The sequence below is a fragment of the Rhinopithecus roxellana genome, chromosome 1 (assembly GCF_007565055.1).
Source record: "Rhinopithecus roxellana isolate Shanxi Qingling chromosome 1, ASM756505v1, whole genome shotgun sequence".
Taxonomy (NCBI): domain Eukaryota; kingdom Metazoa; phylum Chordata; class Mammalia; order Primates; family Cercopithecidae; genus Rhinopithecus; species Rhinopithecus roxellana.
The window spans coordinates 47,256,617-47,278,899 of NC_044549.1; the positions used below are offsets into that span (position 1 = coordinate 47,256,617).

Below are 22,283 nucleotides of genomic sequence, written 5' to 3' on the forward strand. Positions count from 1 at the left end.
TTCTAGCCCTACTGCCTGGACTGCCCCTGCTCCTTGGGTTGGCCCCATCCACCTGGAATGCCCCTGCCCCTGCCATCTGTTTGGAACCTCTGCACCCTTCAAGGCCCAACTAGCAGCTCCCTAAACAAGCATTTCCTGGTCCCCAACGCCATCAGGCCCTGGGGAAAAACAGATGCCCCGGAAAAGTCTCACACCCCAGCATCTACTCGGTGCCATGCTAGGACTACACTGGGCATTCAACAAATGTCACTCCAGCTTGTCCCCCTGCACTGCTAAGAGGTAAGTGTGTCATGATTCCATCTGATGGGTAGAGGCAGAGGCTCAGAGAGGTTAATGTCTTGCCAAGGCCACACAGCTGGTTGCTGGAGAACCAGGTGGCGGCCAGAGCAGGACAAGGTGGTCTGCCCAGGCCAAATGCTTCTGCCACCCGCAACCCCGAGTAGCACCTTTCCTGGACCAGGTCCTTGAACACAGCAGGGTTGGAGGCCATGAGGCTCTGGGCCTCCGTGAAGCTGAGCTGCACGGGGTAGTAGCCGCCATTGAACGGGTTGTGGCAGGATGTCTGATCTGACCCCAGGTCCACCAAGCATTCCCCCGTCGTGTCCAATTCGTGGACCAGGCGCTCCCTGGGGAAGCCATGGGGTGGTCAGTGCAAGCCACACACAGCCTGGGCCCAGAGTCTGGGGCCAGCCGGGCGGGGACCGTAGCACATTTTCCCATTCACAGATCCAGCAGGCACAGCCTGAGCCAGACCCTGCTTTCCCCTGGAAAGAGAACCTACGGGAAGGCTGTGGGCAGAGCAGGGACGGCCGCTTCAAGCTTGGGTAAGGGTGTGGGCCAACCAGGGTGGCGCTGAACTGAGGCTCGAACGAAGCTTTGTGTCCCAGCAGCTCCTGGTCAGCATTGGGGTCTTTGCTCAGGGAGGGCCATCTGGGTTCTCAAGCTGGCTATCAACTCCCAACCCCTACTCACCAAAGCGCCACCACGTTGCCATGGTAACCAAGGCTGAGCACCTCCTTTCTTTTCCTTGCTTCCCTGGAAGGACACAAGAGCAGAACAGGTGCCCCCCGCACCTATGCATAGGTGCCCCGGACACACCTGCACCCCAGCTGCACACAGGGGCAGACCCAGGAGGCCACAAGAGGTATCATGTGCAAGCGTGGGGACCATGGGGCTGGGCCATGCAGCATGCCTGCAGGACCCCGACTTTTGTTCAGGACACAAAACTATAAAGGGAAAATCCAGACCCAAATGCCCCAGATCAGAAAACCCACATGGCAGAGGCAAAACTGCCTGGGCGATCTATGGAATTCAGGTTATCGATGTGGGACCTCCACAGGGATCGTTACAGAACTCATCAAGGTGGCCCCAGAGTCGCAGGATTCACTAGAGATGATTCCCAAAATTATTCGGAAAAATAGGACAAGAAATCAAAGCATATTTTGGGGAACAGAAGATTTGAACAGGACTTGCAGGTAGTAGCGGTATCAAAAAGCAGCAATACGCAGAGAAGGTGGTGTGGCCCCCATGAGAGAGCAGATTGAACGCTCACCGGGAGCGGCCTGGAGAAGCCCGAGGGAGCCAGGCACCTCCCCTCCCCCAGGGGTGCAAGGTTGACAAAGTAGGAAAGGACACACAGTCGCAGGGCAGCAGGGAGGCCGGCCCAACCCGGGGCTTGTTGCAATCCCAGCTCAACGACCCTGTGGGAACCGTGAGCTCCTGGGAGCTCAGGAGCTCACCCCATTCCCATGGGTCTTCCCCAGCTCAAGGGCTGCGGAAGTGTGGCAGGCAGGTTGCTTGAAGCAGTTCCTTAAACTGATTTTGATGTATGTGTATGTGTGTGTGTTCATGTGTGGATGTGCATGCATGTGTACATATATATGTATATATGTATGTATATGCATATGTGTATGCATGTGTGTGAGAATAGATATTGTGGGCATGTACGTGTGTTTGTGTGTCTGTGTGTGTTTATGGTGTGTGCATGTGTCTGTGTGTTTATGTGTGTGTGTTTGTGTGCACCTGTATGTTTATGTGTTTGTGTTATGTGTGCTATGTGTCTCTGCACATGTTTATGCATGTGTGCATGTGTGTTGTTATGTGCATGTTCCTGGTTTGTTACATGCATGTTTGTGTGTGTTTACATGCATGTGTGTGTTGTGTGTGTGTGTATGTTATGTGTTTATGTGTTTATATATGTGCATTGTGTTGTATGTGCATGTGTGTGCATATGAATTGTGTGTTTATGCGTGTTTGTGTGTATGCATGTGTGTGTTGTGTATTTATGTTTGTGTATGTGTTATGTGTTTATACTTGTTTGTGTTTGTGTGTGCATGTGTGTATGCCTGTGTCTGTGTTTATGTGTGTGTATGTGTGCGTTTATGTGTGTGCATGTGTGCACTCTGTGTGTGCCTGTGTGTGCATGCATGTGTTGTGTGTCTATGTTTATGTGTGCGTCTGTGTGTGTGTGTTTGTGTGTCTTGTGTGTTATTGTGCTATGTGTCTGTGTGTTTATTTGCATGCATATGTTGTGTGTGTTTGTGTGTGTAACCATGTGTGCATGTGTGTGCTGTGTTCTCTGTGTATGTGTGTATGTGTATGTGTGTCTTTATGTATGTGTGTGTCTGTGTGGCTACATGTATGTGCATGTGTTTTGTGTGTGTGTGTGTGTACATGCACACAGTCAGGATGCTAAACGGCCTGAATAGGGATGGGAGTTAGGTCGGGGAAGCCCCTCACAGCACACCTGGAGTGTAGAATTTCTTCTATCATTGACGAAAAATTATCTGAGAGTTCTAAAGAGGGTGCAGTGTGGTTGGATTGGTATTTTAGGATGATCTAGGTCAAAATAGTTCACTGCATCATTTCTCAAATTTTGTTTACATTTTCATCAGAAACAGCTTTTAAGCCCCTGTGGAGATTCTACTCGAAGCCAGGTGGGCAACCAGTGCACCAAAGTGTCTTCCCGTAACAGGACTCTGCTCTGCATGGTAAATTAATTGAGAGGATGCTTCAAAAGTGGCATCCAAGCAGGAGCCCCCAGGGCAGTCTTCCCACCATCCCACTGAAATACCTCTGAAAACTTTGCCTGGGGGTGAGGCAGAGAAACCCACTGACCACCCCTCAGCACCACAGGCGAAGCTCTGCCCTGGAGCACAGGGAGGGAGTGCACGCCTCGCAGGCTCGCCACTGCAGTAGCACAGGGCAGCCCCTATCATGGGCCAGGCCGATTCTGCGAGCCCACACAGCAGGGAAAAGAAGACACGTGCTTCACAGAATCAGGGTGGAGCATGGGAGCCCCAAGAAGGCTGCCCAAAGCCCGTCAGAACCAAGTGTCTGAGCACCAAGCCGGCAGCCCAGTGGCTGCCTCCATGCTGGCAATGACGGAATGTTGGAGGCCCTTCCAGAGGCTTCTGCCCTATCACCACCCTCGGGTCAGCCCTTGTGTGCATGTGCGCATGTGTGTGCATGTATATGTACATGTACATGTGCGTGTGGTGCCCACATGCGGCCAGCTGTCAGGCATTAAGCAGGCCCACACCAAACTGCCCCCTGGGGGTCCTCTTGTGGTCTCCTGCTGCCATGTGTCAGGTGTCAGGTGTCTGGAGTTAAGCTTGGAACTGTACCTGAGCCTCTGGATGCAGCGGTCCAAGCTGTCAGTCACTTCCATCAGCCAGCCCTGCTTGTGGCGTTTCTCAAGGGCTGCTTTATCCACCTGGGGCCATGAGACATGGGGACACGCAGTTACAAGTCTTCCCTAAGTGTATCATCCCCAACTAGGAAGGCGACATCTCCCGTAGGTCCCTTGCTTTTCTATAACACAGTTTCAGGGAAGACACCACAAGCTGCCCTCCCTCTATTTATTCCTTCTCCCACCTCCCTTATCAGCAGAACCCAGGTAGGGGTTCAGGGTGACACAGTTCAGCCCCAGGAGATAATCTACGTCCAAGCTAATCACAAGGACCTGTCCACTATCTCCATCCTCCCTTGCAGTTAAAAACATCGATTTCATCTAAGACTAACCAACGAGATAAAAGAAGGGATTTGGAGACATGACTTTCCTGATAAAATAGAGTTGTAGCAGCCACTTCCCTTCTCACCTCTTCCTATCTTGAACATGGATAGGATGGCTGGGGTGGGGGCAGCAATTGTTTCTACAAGGGAATCCCAAGGGAATCTAGAGATATTAGCATCATTGAGCTGCCAAACCAATGCCAACACTATTGGTTACATGAGAAAAATAAAACCCTATTTATACAAGCTGCTGTAGGTAGGTTTCCTGTTACCTGCAGCTCAGTGCACTCCTAACAAGCACAGGTATGTATGATGTAGGTTTGGCATCAACTGAGTGGAAATTCCACTGGCACCTATCGCCAAGGCTTGCCTCAAGGCTCCTTGCCTCCTCCACTTCCGACTTCCCTTCCTCTCCTTAGCACCCACCAAAGAAAGATGAGAGCCTGCTATAGTTGGGATATATTTGTCTCCCAAACCTCATGTTAAAATTTGATCCCTGGTGTTGGAGGTGGGGCCTGGTGGGGGGTGTTTGGGTCATGGGGCAGCTTCCTCATGAATGGCTTGATGCAGTCCTTGCAGTAATGACTGAGTTCCTGCTCTGTTCGTTCCTACAAGAGCTGGTTGTTTAAAAGATCCAGCACCTCCCTCTCCTCTCCCTGCTCTCCCTCTCTCACTGTGTGACCCACCAGACCCCCTTCACCTTTCACCATGAGTGGAAGCTTTCGAAGACCTCAACAGAAGCAGATGTGGGCACCATGCTTCCTGTACAGCCTGCAGAACTGAGTCAAACAAACCTCATTTCTTTATAAATTAGCCTCAGGTGTTCCTTTATAGAAACTCAAATAACTAAGATGGGGCCACTGAGGGAAAGCTTCTTGTACTCACTTCTATGGAGGGTGACCTGTCTGCCTCCCCACCTGTTCAAGGTGGGGAGTCTATGAGTTCATTTATTCACACACATTCATTCCCTCCCATCTGTATTCCAGGGATGCGGTGGGATACAGGAAAGCTAGGTCAGAGTTTTGTGGGAGGGGAGCTGACAGGCATTACCCATGCAGGGTGATGGGCACTTTGAAGGCAGGAAGCTTACGTCGCCATGGAAACCCACCCAGTGAGGTCCAGTGGGGCTTTGTGGAGGAGGCAAGGGTGGGCTGGGCAAGGAAGGATGAGAAGAGGGGGTCTGTAGTGTGAGCGGTCCTGGAGGAAGGAGGGAGGGAGGAAGGGAGGCAGGCAGGAGCGAAGGCTAGGAGCCCCCAGCTCACCTCTGCTATCACACCGATGCACCCCACTATGACTGCGGCCTTGGCCTGAGCCCCGCTCATTCCACCGAGCCCAGAGGTGACAAAGACCTTCCCAGCCAAGTCCTCGATGCCCAGGTACCGACGCGCAGCATTCAACACGGTGAGCTGCAGGGAGAAAAGGTAGGGGATCACTGCCCACTTGCAGCCCGCCCCCTCCACCCCCCATGCTGGGACACCCACAGCCAGGCGTGGCCCCATCTCTCACCACAGTGCCGTGGACAATTCCCTGGGGACCGATGTAGCAGTAGCTACCTGCTGTCATCTGGCCGTACCTGATCACAGGGAGAGAAGCCAAGCCCAGGGCTCAGCCAGTGCCAGGCCCAGGCCCTCCCAGCCACTCCCTTTAGGAGGCTGAAAATTAGTATTTACCCAAGAGGCATTAATATATTCTCCTTTACATGAAATATAGAGAGAGAGCACAGACAACACAAGAAGGCTATGGACACCTTTGTCCCCTCTCGCCTCCCAGACATTTTACAAGCAGATTCTGTTCTGTTAAAAACTGTAGTGTAATTGGTGAAGAATTGCTTTGGGGAATATTTGGTCGTATGGACTCCAGCTGGACGTGCACAGCATGCCCACACTACATGCTTATGCCAGGCAGAGACACACATAAGGATGTTCACCGCAACTTTACATGCAGGGGCCAAGACCTGAAGCTGCTGAGATGCCCCTCCACCGAAGACGAGAGAAGTGAGCGGCGGCCTATGTGACCCATAAAACACCACATGGCAGAGAGGGTCAGGGCCCTGCACTGTGCCGTGGAAGCAAGCCAGATTGGGAGGCAAGAGGGTTCAATAAATTAGTGCAATTGAACATTGCAGGTAAAGGAAGAATGCGTGAGATCTGCTTCCTGAAATACAGCAATCTCCTAGCTCTCTTGTGAAGGTGGGAAAGGCAAGGCACAGAGGCCAGCCCCAATGGTCTAACCACCTAAATTGCCAAGTCCGCTTGCATGGAAAGTGTTTGGAAGAACACAGGAGACACTGTCAACTGGAGAATCTAGGATGTGAGAGGGATCTCCTTTTCATTGTAGCTCCATTTATAATGCTTGATGAAATACTTTGCATTGCTGGCCTCTGGGGCTCATGCCTGTAATTCCAGCAATTTGGGAGGCTGAGGTGGGCGGATCACCTGAGGTCAGCAGTTCGAGACCAGCCTGGCCAACATGGTGAAACCCCATCTCTACTGAAAATAGAAAAAAGTAGCTGGGCCTGGTGGCACATGCCTGTAATCCCAGCTACTTGGGAGGCTGAGCCAGGAGAATCACTTGAACCTAGGAGGCAGAGGTTGCAGTGAGCCGAGATCGCACCACTGCACTCCAGCCTGGGCAATAAGAGCGAAACTCCGTCTCAAAAAAAAAAAAAAAAAGAAAGAAAAAAAGGAAAGAAAAATAAATAGTTTGCCTTACCTCTGTAACAAATGAAAAGCCTTCATTCCCTGAGAGGGGGCGTGAGGGACTTCTCTGGGGCACTGGCAGCATTCTGTGCCTAATGGTTTTGGTTGCACAGATGCACACTTTGTCAGAACCCGAAATGTGGTGCACATAAGATGTGTGCATCTCATTACATGCAAGTTTCACCTCAAAAGAAAAAAAAAAAACTGTAAACAAATATTGACTTCCAGTCAGTAATATTTACAATTGACTTTGAGATGCACACACAAAAAAACCCCCCAAAAACAACAAGTCGAATGAATGGATAGGCGGAGGGACAGATAGACAGCCACATGATAAAGTGAGTATGGTAAGTAGCACATTCATCACAAAAATTTGGTGGTATTCACTGTAAATTCGGTCAATTTTCTGTATGTTTGAAATTTTTCATAATAAAATGTGGGAAAAGGCAGGATCTAAAATTGTAGGTTCTCTTGCATTCAAGAATATAAAATTTGTAAGCATATACATAAAATTACAAGAGAATGCATAAAAATAAAATCAATTATGCTACAGTTCTGTGACTATGTCTTTCCAAACTTGTATTTAATATCACCATTTTGTTTTATAATGACCCATGGCTAACAGGGAAACACCGTGTAAATAGACTGAAATAGCGACTTACATTGTAACCCCCAAGGCAAAGAGCTTCTCATACTCCATCCGGGAGGAGTAGTTGGGAATGACCTGGAGAAGAGGATGGGGGCAGACAGAGGGGCTGAGGGCGAGCACAGAGCCCAGGGGGTGATGCACAGCGTTGGGGCACTGGGCTTTCTTTCTGGCATCAGCACCATTTCTTTGGAGCCCTGGGCAGGTGCTGTGCCCACTGCTGAGGACCCACCATCCCATTGGTGATGATGAGCCGGGGGGCGCTGCGGCTGCTGGGGAAGAGACCGAGCGGGTGCCCGCTGTACATGACCAAAGTCTGCTCCTCTGTCATCTTCGACAAGTAGAACATGGTCAACCAGAACTGGGGGAGGAGCAGAATGTGGGGAATCTGTCCGCGGAAGCAGCACCCCATGCGCAGCCCCACACCACCATCCATGCCCAGACAGCTCCCGCAGGCCCCCAGGTCTCCATTCCACTCCAGTGGCCCTGGTGCCTCCCTCAACACCACCTCGTCCATTCCTATAACCTGAAATTTCCCCACACAGTCTACAATGCTGGAGCCTCAGGCACCAGGGAGGCAGAGGCCTGCATCCTGAGCCATGGGTTTGTAAGCTCCTAGGCCAGAGGACCAGACTAGGGGAAAGGCCAGGGGTCGGAGCGATGTCACACGGTGCACAGTACCTGAGCCCAGTTGCTGAACACCTGCCCATTTCCTCCGTAAGTCACCAGCTCCTGGGGAAACTGAGGAAGACGCAGGGTCATCTGAGATGAAGGCCTGGGAAGGGCCTATGGAGTCGCAGACAAGGAGAGAAAGGGCCCTCATCCCCTGGGGACCCAATGGGGCAAGGAGAGAAGCCAGAAGTGTGAGGCCCAGAGACAGACACAGCTGCAAGAACACTGGCCCCGGATGCGACTGGAGCAAGGGCTCAGCTTGGGGTTGGGGCGGATCTGGGTCTGGGGTCACAGTGGGAACTCAGCCTGGGGTCAAAGGCAGGGTTGATCTGTGACCAGGGCCTGGGGCCAGGGCCAGGGTTTAGGGCGTTCCCACCTACTAGGCAAAGTGGTCACATTCTGGCAACGTATCTCCCCCAAGGAATGCAGGGACACACCCCAGAGACATTCCATTCTCAAATGTGGGCAGCTGCTCTGTAGACGGGCTCAGGGTGCCCAAGACAGGCGTAAGGGGCCAGATCCATGCTACCCAATATGGTGGCCACCAGCCATGCGTGGCTTTTCAGCTCCGCTCCTTGCATAGATACACCCTGATTTCAAAGTCTCAGGATGAAAAACAATGTAAAATATCTCATTAATAATGTTTATATAGATTACATATTAAAATAATAGTATTTTGGAGCTGGGCGTGGTGGCGGGTGCCTGTAGTTCCAGCTACCCGGGAGGCTGAGGTGGGAGGAATGCTTGAGCCCCGGAGGTTAAGGCTGCAGTGAGCCAAGATCAAGCCACTATACTCCAGCCTGGGCCACAGAGTGAGACCCTGTCTCTCTAAAAAAAAAAAAAAAAAAAAAGTAAAAAGTAAAAAGTAAAAAAATAATATTTTTGATATATCAGGATGAATAAAATATAGTGTAAATTCATTTATTTTTACTTTTTCATATGGCTGCTAGAACATTTAAAATTGGACATGTGTCCACTGCAGCCACAGTGACGTCCTGGTTTTGAGGCTGTACTACAGCCACAGATGCACCCACTGGGGGAGGCTGAGGGAAGGGCCAGGGACCTCTCTTACTAGCTTTGCGACTTCCTGTGAATCTATAATTATCTCAAAATTAAGAGCTTGAAAGCATGATGCGTGTGTCTCGCGCTCTGTTTCTGCTGGACAGTGCTGGGCCTCGGTTTCCCTGGCTATTACCTGGGCCACGGCGGGATCCAGGTTGTTCATGATCATATGCATGATGGCAGCGGCCGCTTTCGTCTGGCAGGGGTACTGCTCAACCGGGTAGGCCCTGCAAGGGAAAGCCCAACCGCCAGGCTGCCCTTGCCGCCAAAGCACAGCATCTAGCCTGGCCCCACCCAGCCCCTGGCTGCTCAGGCAAGGATAGCCGGACCCGGGACCTGCAGAACTAGCTAGGAACATACAGTGGGGGCTCCAGAGCCACTAGGGCTGAGGGAGGTGGCGTTCAGGCCCCAACCCACCCTGCTCTCCTTCCCTATTTGGCACACTCCACCTGGGAGACAGCTGCTGGCAAAGCAGAACTGATGACTGCTCTCCAGAAGCCTGTCCCTCTGGGTAAGCAGTTTATTCATTTCTTCTTTCATTAATTCAACAAACACTTTTGGGCACCAATTCTCCAGCAGGTGCCAGGCCCGGAGGTACTGGCTGGAGTGAGGAACATGGCTCCTACTTTAAAGGGAACAACCCTGGGATGACTCAAGGCAAGCCTGGGCCGCTGGCACCTTCAAGAACAACTGCAGATATACAGACTCGAAGCCCCACCCCAGAACTGCTGGGTCTGAAATTGGGGTAAGGCCTGGCAGCCCGTGTTCCCACAAGGCCTCCAGGGGTGCTGTGCACACTGTGGTTTGAGACCCTCATCAAGATCATGAGGTATTTGAAGTCACTGCCAGAGCTCCCCAAAGCTCTCCCTGCCCTCTGGCAGAACAAAAAGTCATGGTTTTTAAAAGAGGTTTTGTGTACAATTTGTCTCCAGAATTGCACAGGACTGGCTGCTCAGGACAGATGGGCCAGGCCTGAGAGTCCTGAGAAGCTGCCCCCATCTTCTGGCAGGCTCAGGGGCTGCAGCCAGCACTGGGCTCCAGCTCCTGAGATGACAACACAGAGTCTTCTCTCCCCTGCCTCCTAGTCTGGACAGACTGGGTTTCCCCCTCACTGCCGACTCTCCCGTTGTTCCTGGCCCCCAGCACAGTCCCTTGTGGGAGCTGCCTGCCCCTCTGGGTCCCTTTGAAGCTGTGCCCACAAGGCTGACCTCATTTCAATGTCGGGGCAAAACCGGTACATGTAGATGTGCCCGTACAGTTGCAGCTCCTGGGCAAACTCTGGGGCCAGCAGCTCCTGGACATCCGCGGGGAAGTAGCGCAGGGCGTTCCTCAGCGCCAGCTGGGGTAGGAGAGCAGAGAGGCAGTGGGGGCTGGGGGTCCAGGCCCAGTGTTCTGAGGCCTGGTGATGGGCCATCCTCCTTCCAAATGGATTTGCCTTTGCTCCACTTAGAAGCCTGTTGTCCACCCAGAGACCGTCTGTTCTCACCCCGGGCCCATCTACAGTGTCACCTTCCGCAGAGAGCCTTCCCTGATTGCTCCCTCCTGCCCCTTTCATGAAGGCAGACTGATCCCTCTCTCTTCTTGCTTATGGTGAACCACTCCTGTTCTGGGGATGGCGCTGCTTACCCCCAGGCAGGGACCAGAGAGGGGCCTGCTCGAGGCTTGTGGCTACGGTGTAGGATGCAGAGGCTCCAGCGGGGAGAGTAGACCCCACATAGCCTTAAGTACCCTGTGCAAGTGCAAGTGCATACAAGAAAAAGCTGTCAAAAGCAACATATATTTACACACACACATGAACTCTTTTGATTGTGAGCCACAGGAAGCAATTCCTATGGCTACCCAGATACATACACCTATACTCCATGCAACAAGAACAAGACTCAACTTTCCCACATGGATTCTAATACATCCATCCTCTTCTAGCTCCTTTCATTTCACTTTCAAATCAGTACTGCTTCACTTCCTAAACTGATTTCGCAGCCTGCTGGTAGGCGGTAGCTGCAACCTGAGACCACTGTCCTCGCTATTCTAAAGGCAGTGCCAGCCTCAGCCCTGGGGCTTGATGGGACATTTTACTCATATGCTAGACAAGGAGGACCTCTTTCATAATCAGTTGTGTCAAATGCATTAGAAACATTGTTCAGGTAATTACATAGCTCAAAAAGCACAACAAAGGTTCTGTGAAAATTAGTGAATTTAAAATCGTGTCAGCTGATGGAAATGGCCATTCTTAAAGGTGAAATGTGTAAGAAGCTCAATCTGTTCTGAAATGAAGCACAAACTTGTGCCCTTTTTCCAAATCTGAAATACAGCCCCAAAGCTCTGTCTGCCACATTTTCCCCTTGTATAAAATTTCCATTTGCTAACCATTGAATTTTTCTTTATTGCTGAAATTCAGTAATTTGGCCTAGATACGTCTTTGTGTTGATTATTCTATATCAAGGTTTTTTTTTCTTTCCAGGATAAACTGCCTTTTAATCTGCAATTTCATGTTTTTATTTAGTTCATGAAAATTGTTTTCTATTTTTTGTTTAACACTTCATCCTCTGTATCTAGAGTTACCTAATAGGCATGCAATAAATACTCTTTTCAGTGGGGAAGAAAGGCTCACTCTCACTGGCCTGGATGTAATCCTCCATGCCTCAGACAGGAGGCAGCACTCAGCATTAAAACAAGACCATGGGGCTCACACAGGTCACGTGACCGGACCTCTGGAACTGTAGGAGAATAAATATGTGTTGTTTTAAGCCACTACACTTGTGGAGATTTATTACAGCAGACATGGGAAGCTAATACAGGCAGTAACAGAACCCTGCCTCGGGCATCAGGGCACCTGTGCCAGGCACACGCCTGTCCTGTGTGGTGGCTGAGCACCGAAATGAAAGGATGCCAGCCTGCAACATTGTTCAGCCCACAGTGCAGGGTGTGTGTGTGTGTTCAGCCTAGGACTTACTTTCATTCTAACCTGGCAGTCAGCTTGTGGGGCAGTAGCTCACTTTTAAACCTCACCCACATGAAAGTTTCTGTCACTATTTCTGCCAGAAACCATGGCCACTATCCAAATGGCTTGGCTTCATCTGAGTCACTCTTATTCCTGCACCCCCCTAGCACAGGCTTCATCAGGGTCCCCACCAGCTCTACGCCAAGGCTGCGTTGAGAGCCAGGAGCTGCAGCCAGACTTCCTGGGTGCGGATAGCACTCTGGGTTGCATGGGCTGCAGTGGCTCTGCAAGGCTGCTGTGGCACAGGCCTGCCACATGGCACATGCCCACTGCCAATCTCTGACTGCTCTTTCCCCATCTGTAAAGTGGGCATAATAACAGTATCCCCCTCAGAGGACTGCCTTGGAGACTCAATGAATTGAGGTATTTAGAACAGCCCCTGGCACACCGAAGTGTGTGTGAGTGCCTGGTTGTCAAAACTGTCATCTCCCACACTCGTGGGCCACCATGCTGCCCATTTTTTCTTCCAGCTGGGCCTCTGCCTTCCCCACTCCTCTGGGACCTCCACAGAAGCCTTTATACTCTGGTGGGCATAGTTAAGCAGCAGGTATGCCCCTTTTCAGAAACCTTCATGGGCTCCCTATTACCCATTTGATAAGGCCATGCTGTTCCTGTAATTTAGAGTCCTCCATCAGCCGGCTGGGTCTGGCTCTCCAAGCTCAACACCAAGCCCCGGCCTGCAAAGAACCTCCTTCACTTTGACACACCTCGGATGGCTCCGTCTCCACATTTGTGCACACTGCCTCCCCTTGTCTCCAAATGGCCTTTCTTCTTTCCCAGGCTAAGAACCTTGCCCAAGCTGCCATAGCCACCTCTTCCAAGAAGTCCTCTCAAGTTCCTCCTGCCGATTGAAATCTGATGGGATGTTTGTTAGGGCTCCGAGTGCAACTCTCATTCATTCAGCAAACATCTGCTGCTGTCACTGGAGACCTGGAAATGAACCCGGTGGAGTTCTGCCCTCAAGAAGTTCATGAGGGGAGTATATTGGTAGTGATGGGGACACAGACGCCAGCCATCTTCGGATCTGCTATTGGATGCCCGGCACAGGCGCTGTGGATGGGGTGGATTTGGGGGAAAGGTCACCAGCACAACCGGCACATGGCGGGAGGTACTGAGGACATTTCTAACATGGGAACTGCTTCAGTTGTGTGACTGAAATTTCCCTGTGCATGGTGAGAGCTGTGTCGGGCGCATGCTGAGAGTGTCCTGATTAACTTGGCAAAGGAAGGCCCCGCTCCAGTCACAGAGCTCTGTTAAAGATGAGCAAAGAATGACGCACACGTTAGTTCATCCAAAGCATGAAACACTACGCAGCCATTCAAAGACGGGACCCTCTAAATGCACCAAGAAAGAACAACCTGAAAAAAACCTAACGTGTATAGACGCGTCTGCTTGTATTTTTAAGAGGGTTCACAGACGTCTTCTGCACTGCATAGATGCATAGAATGTGTTTCTGAAATTCTTGAGTAGTTTTCAGTAAAGAAAGAGTAGGAGGAAAGTCTATATAACCGTGTCACCTACTTTATTTCATTTGGTCTCCTCCACAATCCCCTGGTGTCATTGTTTCCATCTTCAGCTTACAAATGCCAATAAATAAATAAATAAATAAATAAATAAATAAATAAATAAAAGGCTATAGTGACTTCAGAAGGTGAACTGGGGAATTTACACTTTTATACATTCAACTTCTTATCTCATAAAATTGTCTTCAAATATGTATGTTAAAGATCAACGAAACACATTTAAACAAAAAATAGAAGGCAAGCCACAGGACTCAGGGAGCCGCCCATAGCCCTCAGACCTGCACCCGCTCCTACTCCAAGGGCTTCCTGACCTTCAAGCAAAGAGGGACATAACCCAGCAAAGCCCAGGTGGCCAGTCCTCCACCTGGAGCCACCTTCTCCCAACACAAGACACCCCGGGAGCTGATCACAGCCACGGGGAGCTGATCACAGCTATAGGGCGCTGCAGGGGATGTGCAGGCCGCAGGGCCTTCCCTGAGCTCCAGGGTGAAGGTCAAGGCATTGGCACCCAGTAGGGGGGTGACCAAGGGGAAGAAACATTAACAACACCTGGACAACCGGGAGATGGGCCAAGGGGAGCAAAGGGGCAGGACTACCTGCTTGCAATCTGCCCCTGAGTACCCACCACCTGCCTGCCCCACTCCAGGACCCACCACTTACCCGCCTCCCCAGCACCTGACACTACCCTCCCCTGGCCCCCAGTGCCCAACACCTACCCTCTCCCCATCTCCCAGCACCTACCACCTACCCTCCCCCACCCCCAACACCCACCATCTACCCTCCCCCTGCCCCCAGTACCCAATACCTACCCTCTCCGCCCCCAATGTCCACACCTACCCTCCCTTGTGCCCCAGTACCTGCCATCTACCCTCCTCCTGTCCCCCAGTGCCTACCACCGACCCACCCCCCATCATCCCAGCACCCACCACCTATCCTCCCCACAACTCCCAGCACCCACCACCTACCATCCCCTGACCTCCAGTGCCCACCACTGACCCTCCCCAATCCCATCACCCACCACCTACCCTCCTCCCACTCCAACCCCCACCACCTACCCTCCCCCCACTCCCCAGCACCTACCACCTACCCTTCCCCACCCCCACCACCCACCACCTACCCTCCCCCACCCCATCACCCACCACCTCCCCTCACCCACCCCCACTACCCACCACCTACCCTCCTCCCAACCCCAGCAACCACCACCTACCCTTCTCCCACCCCCACCACTCACCACCTACCCACCACCCACCCCCAGCAACCACCACCTATCCTCCTCCCACCCCCACCACCCACCACCTACCCTCCGTCTACTCCCCAGAGCCCACCACCTACCCACCCCCTCATCACCCCAGCATCCACCACCTACCTTCACCCCACCCCCAACCCCCACCACCTACCCTCCTCCTACCCCCAGCACCCACTACCTACCCTACCCCCACCCCAGCACCCACCACCTACTCTACCCCCACCCCCACCCCCCACCACCTACCCTCCTCCCAACCCCTACCTCCTCCCTCCCCCCAGAGCCCACCACCTACCCTACCCTGCTGGCCCCTCCCCCATTTCCTTTTCCCTCCAGCGCCTGCTCCACCTGCCCCCAGTGCCATACTCCTACAAGGATCCCCAGCATCCTCCTAGCCCCCCAACTCCCCTCCCCTCCCACCCCCACCAACCTGCTTCCCCTTTTCCCCTTCCCCAGCGCCAGCTCCTCCCTGAGCGACCCCTACTGTCCCCACTGCGTCCTGTTAGGCCTCTGTGGGTGGCTCCAGGAAAGTCCAGGGGGCTCTGGTGCAAAGGGCAGCTGTCTGTTTCTGGGGAGGTAGGATTCCTCCTTTAATCTTTATGCCTGTTTGTAGTTTCCACTTCTCTACTGTTTCTGAAATTCTTGAGTAGTTTCCAGTAAAAAGTAGGAGGAAAGTCTATATAACCATGTCACCCACTTTATTTCATTTACTCTTCTCCACAATCCTCTGGTATCACCATTTTCATCTCAAGCTTACAAATGACAAAAGGGAGGTTCCCAGACAGGGTGTCGCTGGCAAGCGTGCACCATCCCTGGCCTGCTTTGCTGTTAGGTGAGGGGATACTGGCCTCAGCCCATCTTTCCTTAGCACCCGCCTGCCGGCTACATTGCAAATGAAAACAAGAGCTGACCTGTGCGCAAACGTTCTGCTTGCTGGGGCAGACCCGGCGCTGGGTGTGGGGCACTTCACACCCGCCCAGAGCCTCCTCCCACTGGAGGTGGCCACAGTGCCACCACTGACCGGCTGCTGACCTTGAGCCTCAGGGTCCTCATCTGTAAACAGACACAGTGATCCTGCGCCCAAGGGCGGCTGCACCCAAGAGACAGAGTCCACCATGCATTGCACCCGCACCAGCTGGAGCCTCTGGAGTCCAGGGTGGGCGGCTGAGCAGCTCCCACCGAGAGGGCAGGAAGCCTGGGTGCTCACTATGGACCACCTGGAGGATGTCTAGAGGCCAAGGCCTCGGGAGCACAGGCCCACTGCTTACCTGTTTCTCCTCAAGGCTGAGGCTGGGGGTCCTGACTGGGGCATGGGGCACCCCAGCCTGGCGTCCCCGGTTCTCTGGGAGGGGCCGCAGGGGCAGGCCAGAGCATAGCGCCTGGAGGCTGGACATGTGTAGCTGAGATGGAGGTAGAGGCCAGCACTGTGGGGAGACTAGGAAGAAACTGGGCAGATAAGGCCCAGCAGGGCGGGGACCTCCAGCTGCAGGGCCACCTCCTCCAGTCCCTCATTGGGTCCCTGGCCTGTGCAGGGAGTCATGTGCAGGTCGGAGGGTCACTGGCCTCAGGCAGGGCACTTGCAGTGCTGACCTGGGGAGGGCAGAGCTCTGTGGGAGGGCAGGCTTTACGATGGGGAGGGGGGGTGGGCCCACTTCCCCTTCCAGGAGGGCTGTGCTGTCCAGGACAGCTTTAGGGGGTGGGTGGGGCTCTAATATTGGGGTGCGCTGTGGCAGCCCTCAGGGCACCACACCAAACATTTGATGTTGATGATGAGGAGATGGGGAGCCATGTGACACTGAACTGGGCATAGAGTGTAGATCCCCTCCTCCTGCTACCTCCTTCTGGGGGGTGGGGTGACAGGTGGAGCGGGAGCCCCCAGCAGCAGGTGTGCCCTCCTTGGCTCCCGCTGGGGGGCACACCGCTGTACCACTTCCCAAAGCTCTTTTTGAAAGACCTGCCTAAGGGATGACCCACATCCCCAAATCTGTTAACAACTCTGCCAGAAAGCACTCTTTATGAACCCTACACTACTGATGGAGAAACCAAGGCCCAGGTCTCCCTCACACAGCCAAGAAGTGGCCGAAGTTGAATTCCAGCAGTCCTGGGGAAGCGACACACCTGGGTGTACCCGGTGCAGAGCCTGACCAGCCCTGTGGCCTTTGGCCATGTCCTGTCCACACAAGTGGGTGGCGATGGACTGCTTGGCTGTAAGGGGGCAGAGCGCCGTTAGGCAAGCGCCAGTGCAGGGCCCACACGTGGAAGCCCAGCTGCCTTCTGAGTGTTTGCTCCTCTGAGAGCATCCTGTGGGTCAGCCCTGAGGGTTTCGTTGTCCCCATTTTAAGGATGAAGAAACAGGTGGAGAGAAGGATGGGACTTGCCCAGGGTTACACAGCCAGTCATAGGGGGAGCTCGGATTGGAGCCCTGAGGACCCAAAGGTCTGGCCCTAGCACCCTCCCATCCACGCTGGCTGTTTTGTGGCACAGGGAGGGCGCCCTTAATGGGGGCGATGAGAGACTGTGTTAGAATAAGAAACAGGCTTTGGTCTCTTCCCTGTTCCTGCCACAAAGCTCCTGAGGCCCTGGTAGATAGAAACTCTAGGAGAATCTTTTGTTCTAACATTTGGTCTTTGACCCTGGTTCCTGCCACAGAGCTCCTAGATCTGTTGGAATTTCCTGGGTGACAGGAGCGGAGCCCTTTTGTTCTAATGAGGGAACTCTTGGCAGATCCCTGATATCCTCAAGATGGGGGCTGGTTGACAAGGGAACCAACTTGTGATGAGAGGGTTGGAACTTTCAGCAGCCCCCTGACTTTGGGGAAGAGAGAGAAGCTGAAGGTTGAGTTGATCACCAAAGGTCAATGATTTAGTCAATCGTGTAGGTCATGAAGCCTCCCTAAAAACCCAAAAGGACAGGGTTCAGAAGAGCTTCCCAACAGCTGAGCACAGGCAGGTTCCTAGAGAGGGGCATGCCTAGAGAAGGATAGAAGCTCTGTGCCTCTTCCCCATACCTCGTCCTGGACATCTCGTCTATCTGGCTGTTCGTCTATATTCTTTGTAATGTCCTTTATAGGAAACAAGTACACATCAATAATAAAGTGTTTCTCTGAGTTTTGTGAGCCACAGTAGCAAATTAAATGAACCCTGGAAACCCCAGTTTATAGCCAGACTGTGGTCAAAACCACAGTCCATAGACCACAACCCATGTTTGCAGCATCTGAAGTAGGGGGTGATCTTGTGGGACTAAGCCCTCAACCTGTGGGATCTCATGCCATCCCCAGCAGGTGGTGTCAGAGCTGAGCTGACTGGGACACCCAGCTGGAGGAGACACCCAGCTGAAAAGCTGGCTGCTGGAAAAAGCCCACATATACTTTGGTGACTGGGGTGCATCGTGTTGTGTGAATGAAGAAGGAAAAGGTTTGTTTTCATACTGGGCCTGTGGTATCTCTGCTCCTCACCAGCCGGGGCCACCTGGGACAGAGCATGCAGAAAGGTGCTCAGGCTTAAGCATCCCACACTCAGTCCTTCTTATGCCAGGTGCTGTTGCAGGCCCTGGGAACAGAGTGCACAAGACAGACGTTGTGCGGTCTGGATGTCAGTGGCCAGCACCTTCGGCTGCCTTCTCAAGGGTGTCTTCTGGTGACCCTGAGTGTCCTCTTCCCACTCAGAGGGCAGCTGCAAGGGTTAGAGAATTAGCAGCCCCTCCCCACCTGCCCAGGGAGCAGCCCCTAAGCACGCAGGTCCCTTGCCCCTCAGGGTGGGGAGACTGCTTCTCAGTCAGCGGCTTCCCATGCCCAGCTCACCTTGCACTCCCCAACAGACAGAGCCTCAACAAACTGCACCGAGACCTGGTCCCAGGGCCCACTGCACAGGAAGTCCTGCGTCTCATGGCCCAAGAACAGCCAGAAATCCAGCAGGTTTTCTGAAATCTCCTGAGTTTTAAACATCAGCAACCAATTTGAGAAAAGGTGAACATTGTGCAGAACTCATGTGGATGGCGTCCATGTCACATCCCAACTGGGCTACTGCACTGTGGTTCTGCACGATCTCAGCACTGGGGGAAAGAGAGTAAAGGGGACACGGGATCTCTCTTCCTTACAACTGCACACAAATCTAGTGACCCCAAAATAGTTTCATTAAAAACAAACATTGCCTAACTATTTAAAAGTATGAAGATCTTGGCTGGGCGCCATGGCTCATGCCTGTAATCCCAGCATTTTGGGAGGCTGAGGAGGGAGAATCACCTGAGGTCAGGAATCTGAGACCAGCCTGGGCAACATGGCGAAACCCTGTCTCTACTAAAAAAGCAAAATTAGCCGGGCATAGTGGTGGGCGCCTGTAATCCAGCTATTTGAGAGGCTGAGGCAGGAGAATTGCTTGAACCTGGGATGTGGAGGTTGCAGTGAGCCGAGACTGCGCCACTTCACTCCAGCTTAGGCAAAAGATCAAAAAAAAAAAAAAAAAAAAGAGAGAGAGAGAGAATGAAGATCACAGAAGTTAAATATGGCAGGCTGCTAGGTTCAAACAACCCTGGCTACACCACTCTCTAGCTTGTCCTTGGGTAAGTTACTGAGCCTCTCGGTGCCTCAGTTTCCTCATCTATAAAACGAAAGTCTATTATGTACCTCATAGGATGCATCTCAGGATCACATGAGATAACACACATGGAGGGCTTAGAATAGTGCCTCGCACAGGATACACGCCAGACAAGATGAAGTATTATTTTTCTGATGGTTTCCTCCATGAGAAAAAAGCATCTCTCACAGAGACAGCTCTGGCTCCTCCTGGTCCCCACCTCCTCCCTGCCTCCCACAGAGCAGCAGAGGTGGCGTCTGTGATTCAGCTGTTCTTCATGGACGGCTTCCCTCTGTGCTTAGAAAAACCTACCTGTGGGATCTGGACTCCCTGTCTGCCTCTCTGACTTCACCCATTCACTCTTGCCCACTCCAGAGCCTCCCTGCTGCTCCTGGGACAGGCAGCGGTGGTTCTAAAACATGCCTGCAAATTCTCAGGCACTGCTGGTTGGTGTGGCCCCACTCCTGGGTCTGGTCCAGCCTCAGCAATTTTCGGGTAACTAATAAAAGGCAGCCCCAGGCCAAGTCAGAAAATGGCCACATGGCCAGGCTCTGTGGGAGCAACATACCGGGCCCCAGGTCGGAGGGTGCCCCGAGGAGGACTGGAGGCCAGGGGGTGGCCCAAGGAGACTCCCAGGCTAGAGGGTGCCCCCAGGATGACCCCAGGCCAGAGGGTGCCCTGAGGAGGTCCCCAGGCTGGAGGGTGCCCCAGGAGGCCCCCAGGATGAAGGGTGTCCTGAGGGGATCCTTGCATCGCTGCCCAGCAGAGCTCCCAGACGGACACCACCTGCCAGTGTGAGCAGCGGGACACTCGACCTGGGTGAGCCTCCCAGTGATGCAGTGCCAGCTGCCTTCTGACTGCAGCAGCCTGAGACTCCCATGAGAAACACTCAGCCAAGCCCATGCCCCAATTCCCAATACACAAAATTGTGAGCAAAATTTAAATGGTTGTCTTAAGCGGCCAATTTTTAGGGCAGTTTGTTACCTAGCAACAGCAACTGGAACATCACCTCAGGGCCTTTGCAATGGTACCTGCTGGCTTCTGCTTCCTGGAGTCATATCTCTGCTCCAATGCCACCTCCCCGAGGCCTGCCCCAGCACCCTCCTTACACCGGACACACTTCCCATCCTGGTACCTGCTGTTTTCTTCACAGTAGCATTCACCTTTATCCTGATTTTCTGTGCTTCCCATCTGTAATGGAAATGCTGTGAGGGCAGACACTGCAGGGGTCTCACCCTCTCCACGCGAACCTCAGCGTGGAGTGGGTGTTCTGTATCTGTCGAATGAATGAATGAATGCGAGTCCCTGGGAGAGAGCGTCTTCACAGGGAAGCTCTCAAGGTCCCGGGTGTCTAGCCAGGCATCTGCACCCTCCCATCCCAAGACCCAAGACCATCTCTTCCTCTCTCCAGCGACCCCATCTCCAGGGACATTTCCGGATGAAGGGCTGAGATGTTATTCCCAATTTTGACCACCAGGTGGCAGCACATAAGGGCAAGGAGCGCTGAGGATTCCAGACTGGCAGTGGGGCCAGGGAATGCCGGTCTGGGGAAATTTGGAAGGCACCTTTGGATGCGAGTTAGGTCCGGCAGGGAATGCAGATGACCTGGAATTCCTGGGTCCTGGGCCAGTCTGGGGGTGGGCTGGAGGCTCCCCAAGGCCAGGAAAGTCATGATAAGAAGCTCTGGCTTACTGTGAATGGGGACTCCCACCCCTCTGTCCTTTGAGACCATCATCAGCATTTAAAACTGTATCTCAAAATCAGCAGAACTATTATTTGCTTAATATTCTTCCTTAAATAGATCTTCCACAACTTAAATAAATGTAATAGGAAGAAATTTTTATTTCACAACTGTAACAGAAACCAGTCATTTGCCAGAAACAGGCAGTAACCATAAACAAGTTAATTACTAACATCACATACTTACCTGGCACTCACTGAGTGCCAGGCACTGTTGCAAACATTTCCTGTATCTCATTTAATCTTCACAGCAGTGAGGTTTAGGATTATCCCCCTGTACAGGGAAATGGGGCACAGAGAGGTTCAGTGACTTTCCTAATCTCCCACAGCAATAAGTGGTACCAGGTGGGTTTGGAGTCACCAGATTTTTCAAAAGCAGTTTAACAACTGGAGCTTAGAGTGCGGAATAATAGACACTGGAGACTTGGAAGGGTAGGAGAGTGAGCAGGGTGGGAGGGATGAGGACTTATTTAATGGGTACAATGAACATTATTTAGGTGATGGTTACACAGAAAACCCAGACCTCACCACTGCATAATATATCCATGTAACAAAACTGCACTTGTGTCCCTTACATTTATACAAAAACTCCAAAAAACCCTGGAGTTTAACGCAGTACCCTATCCCATGCACTCACACTGCTAAATGTTGTCTCCAACACACTCATCCGCGCTCACAGTGCCAGCCGCACCCTCCGGTTCCCTGCTAGCCTGATTTCCGGGCAGCAAGACCCTGCGGTTAGGCGTGGGCTCCCACCCACAGGGCTAGCTGGATGTGTGTGTCTTCCAAAGGCTGGACTTTACTCTCACCTCGCCCCCTCCACTCCCCAACACACACACACACACACACACACACACACACACACACACACAGTCCCTGGCAAGTCCTCAGTGCTCACATGGTGTCCAGAGAGTTGTGGGTGACACGCTGAGGCACAACAAGCTCCATTCCCCGGGAGTTGTAAGCTGAGACCCTCTCTCTGTGTCCAGAGGCTAGAGCCACCTGCATGAGCTAGATTCAGGCAGGACCTGGAAACCCCAGAGAAAAGCAAGGCTACAGGGAAAGCAAGCTTTGGGTCGGGGAGAGAGGGACACTCTTAGGCCTCCTACTGA

General features: G+C 52.6%; 1 protein-coding gene across 2 annotated transcripts in view; it reads right to left on the reverse strand.

Moving 5' to 3' along the window:
• UROC1 (urocanate hydratase 1) overlaps nucleotides 1-16,302 on the reverse strand; it is a 35,698-nt gene extending 19,396 nt beyond the window's left edge. The window contains exons 1-11 of one of the 2 annotated variants that reach the window (XM_010380576.2): nucleotides 16,129-16,302; nucleotides 10,302-10,432; nucleotides 9,227-9,320; nucleotides 8,041-8,100; nucleotides 7,592-7,720; nucleotides 7,376-7,437; nucleotides 5,521-5,587; nucleotides 5,277-5,420; nucleotides 3,627-3,715; nucleotides 973-1,035; nucleotides 447-626 (exon numbers count right to left, since the gene is read on the reverse strand). In XM_010380576.2, coding sequence (XP_010378878.1) covers nucleotides 447-626; nucleotides 973-1,035; nucleotides 3,627-3,715; nucleotides 5,277-5,420; nucleotides 5,521-5,587; nucleotides 7,376-7,437; nucleotides 7,592-7,720; nucleotides 8,041-8,100; nucleotides 9,227-9,320; nucleotides 10,302-10,432; nucleotides 16,129-16,254 — 1,145 coding nt within the window. In that variant the 5' untranslated portion in view covers nucleotides 16,255-16,302. The remainder of the gene's footprint in view (nucleotides 1-446; nucleotides 627-972; nucleotides 1,036-3,626; nucleotides 3,716-5,276; nucleotides 5,421-5,520; nucleotides 5,588-7,375; nucleotides 7,438-7,591; nucleotides 7,721-8,040; nucleotides 8,101-9,226; nucleotides 9,321-10,301; nucleotides 10,433-16,128) is intronic. The other variant, XM_010380577.2, reaches the window with a different exon arrangement.
• Between the last annotated feature and the right edge of the window lie 5,981 nt (nucleotides 16,303-22,283).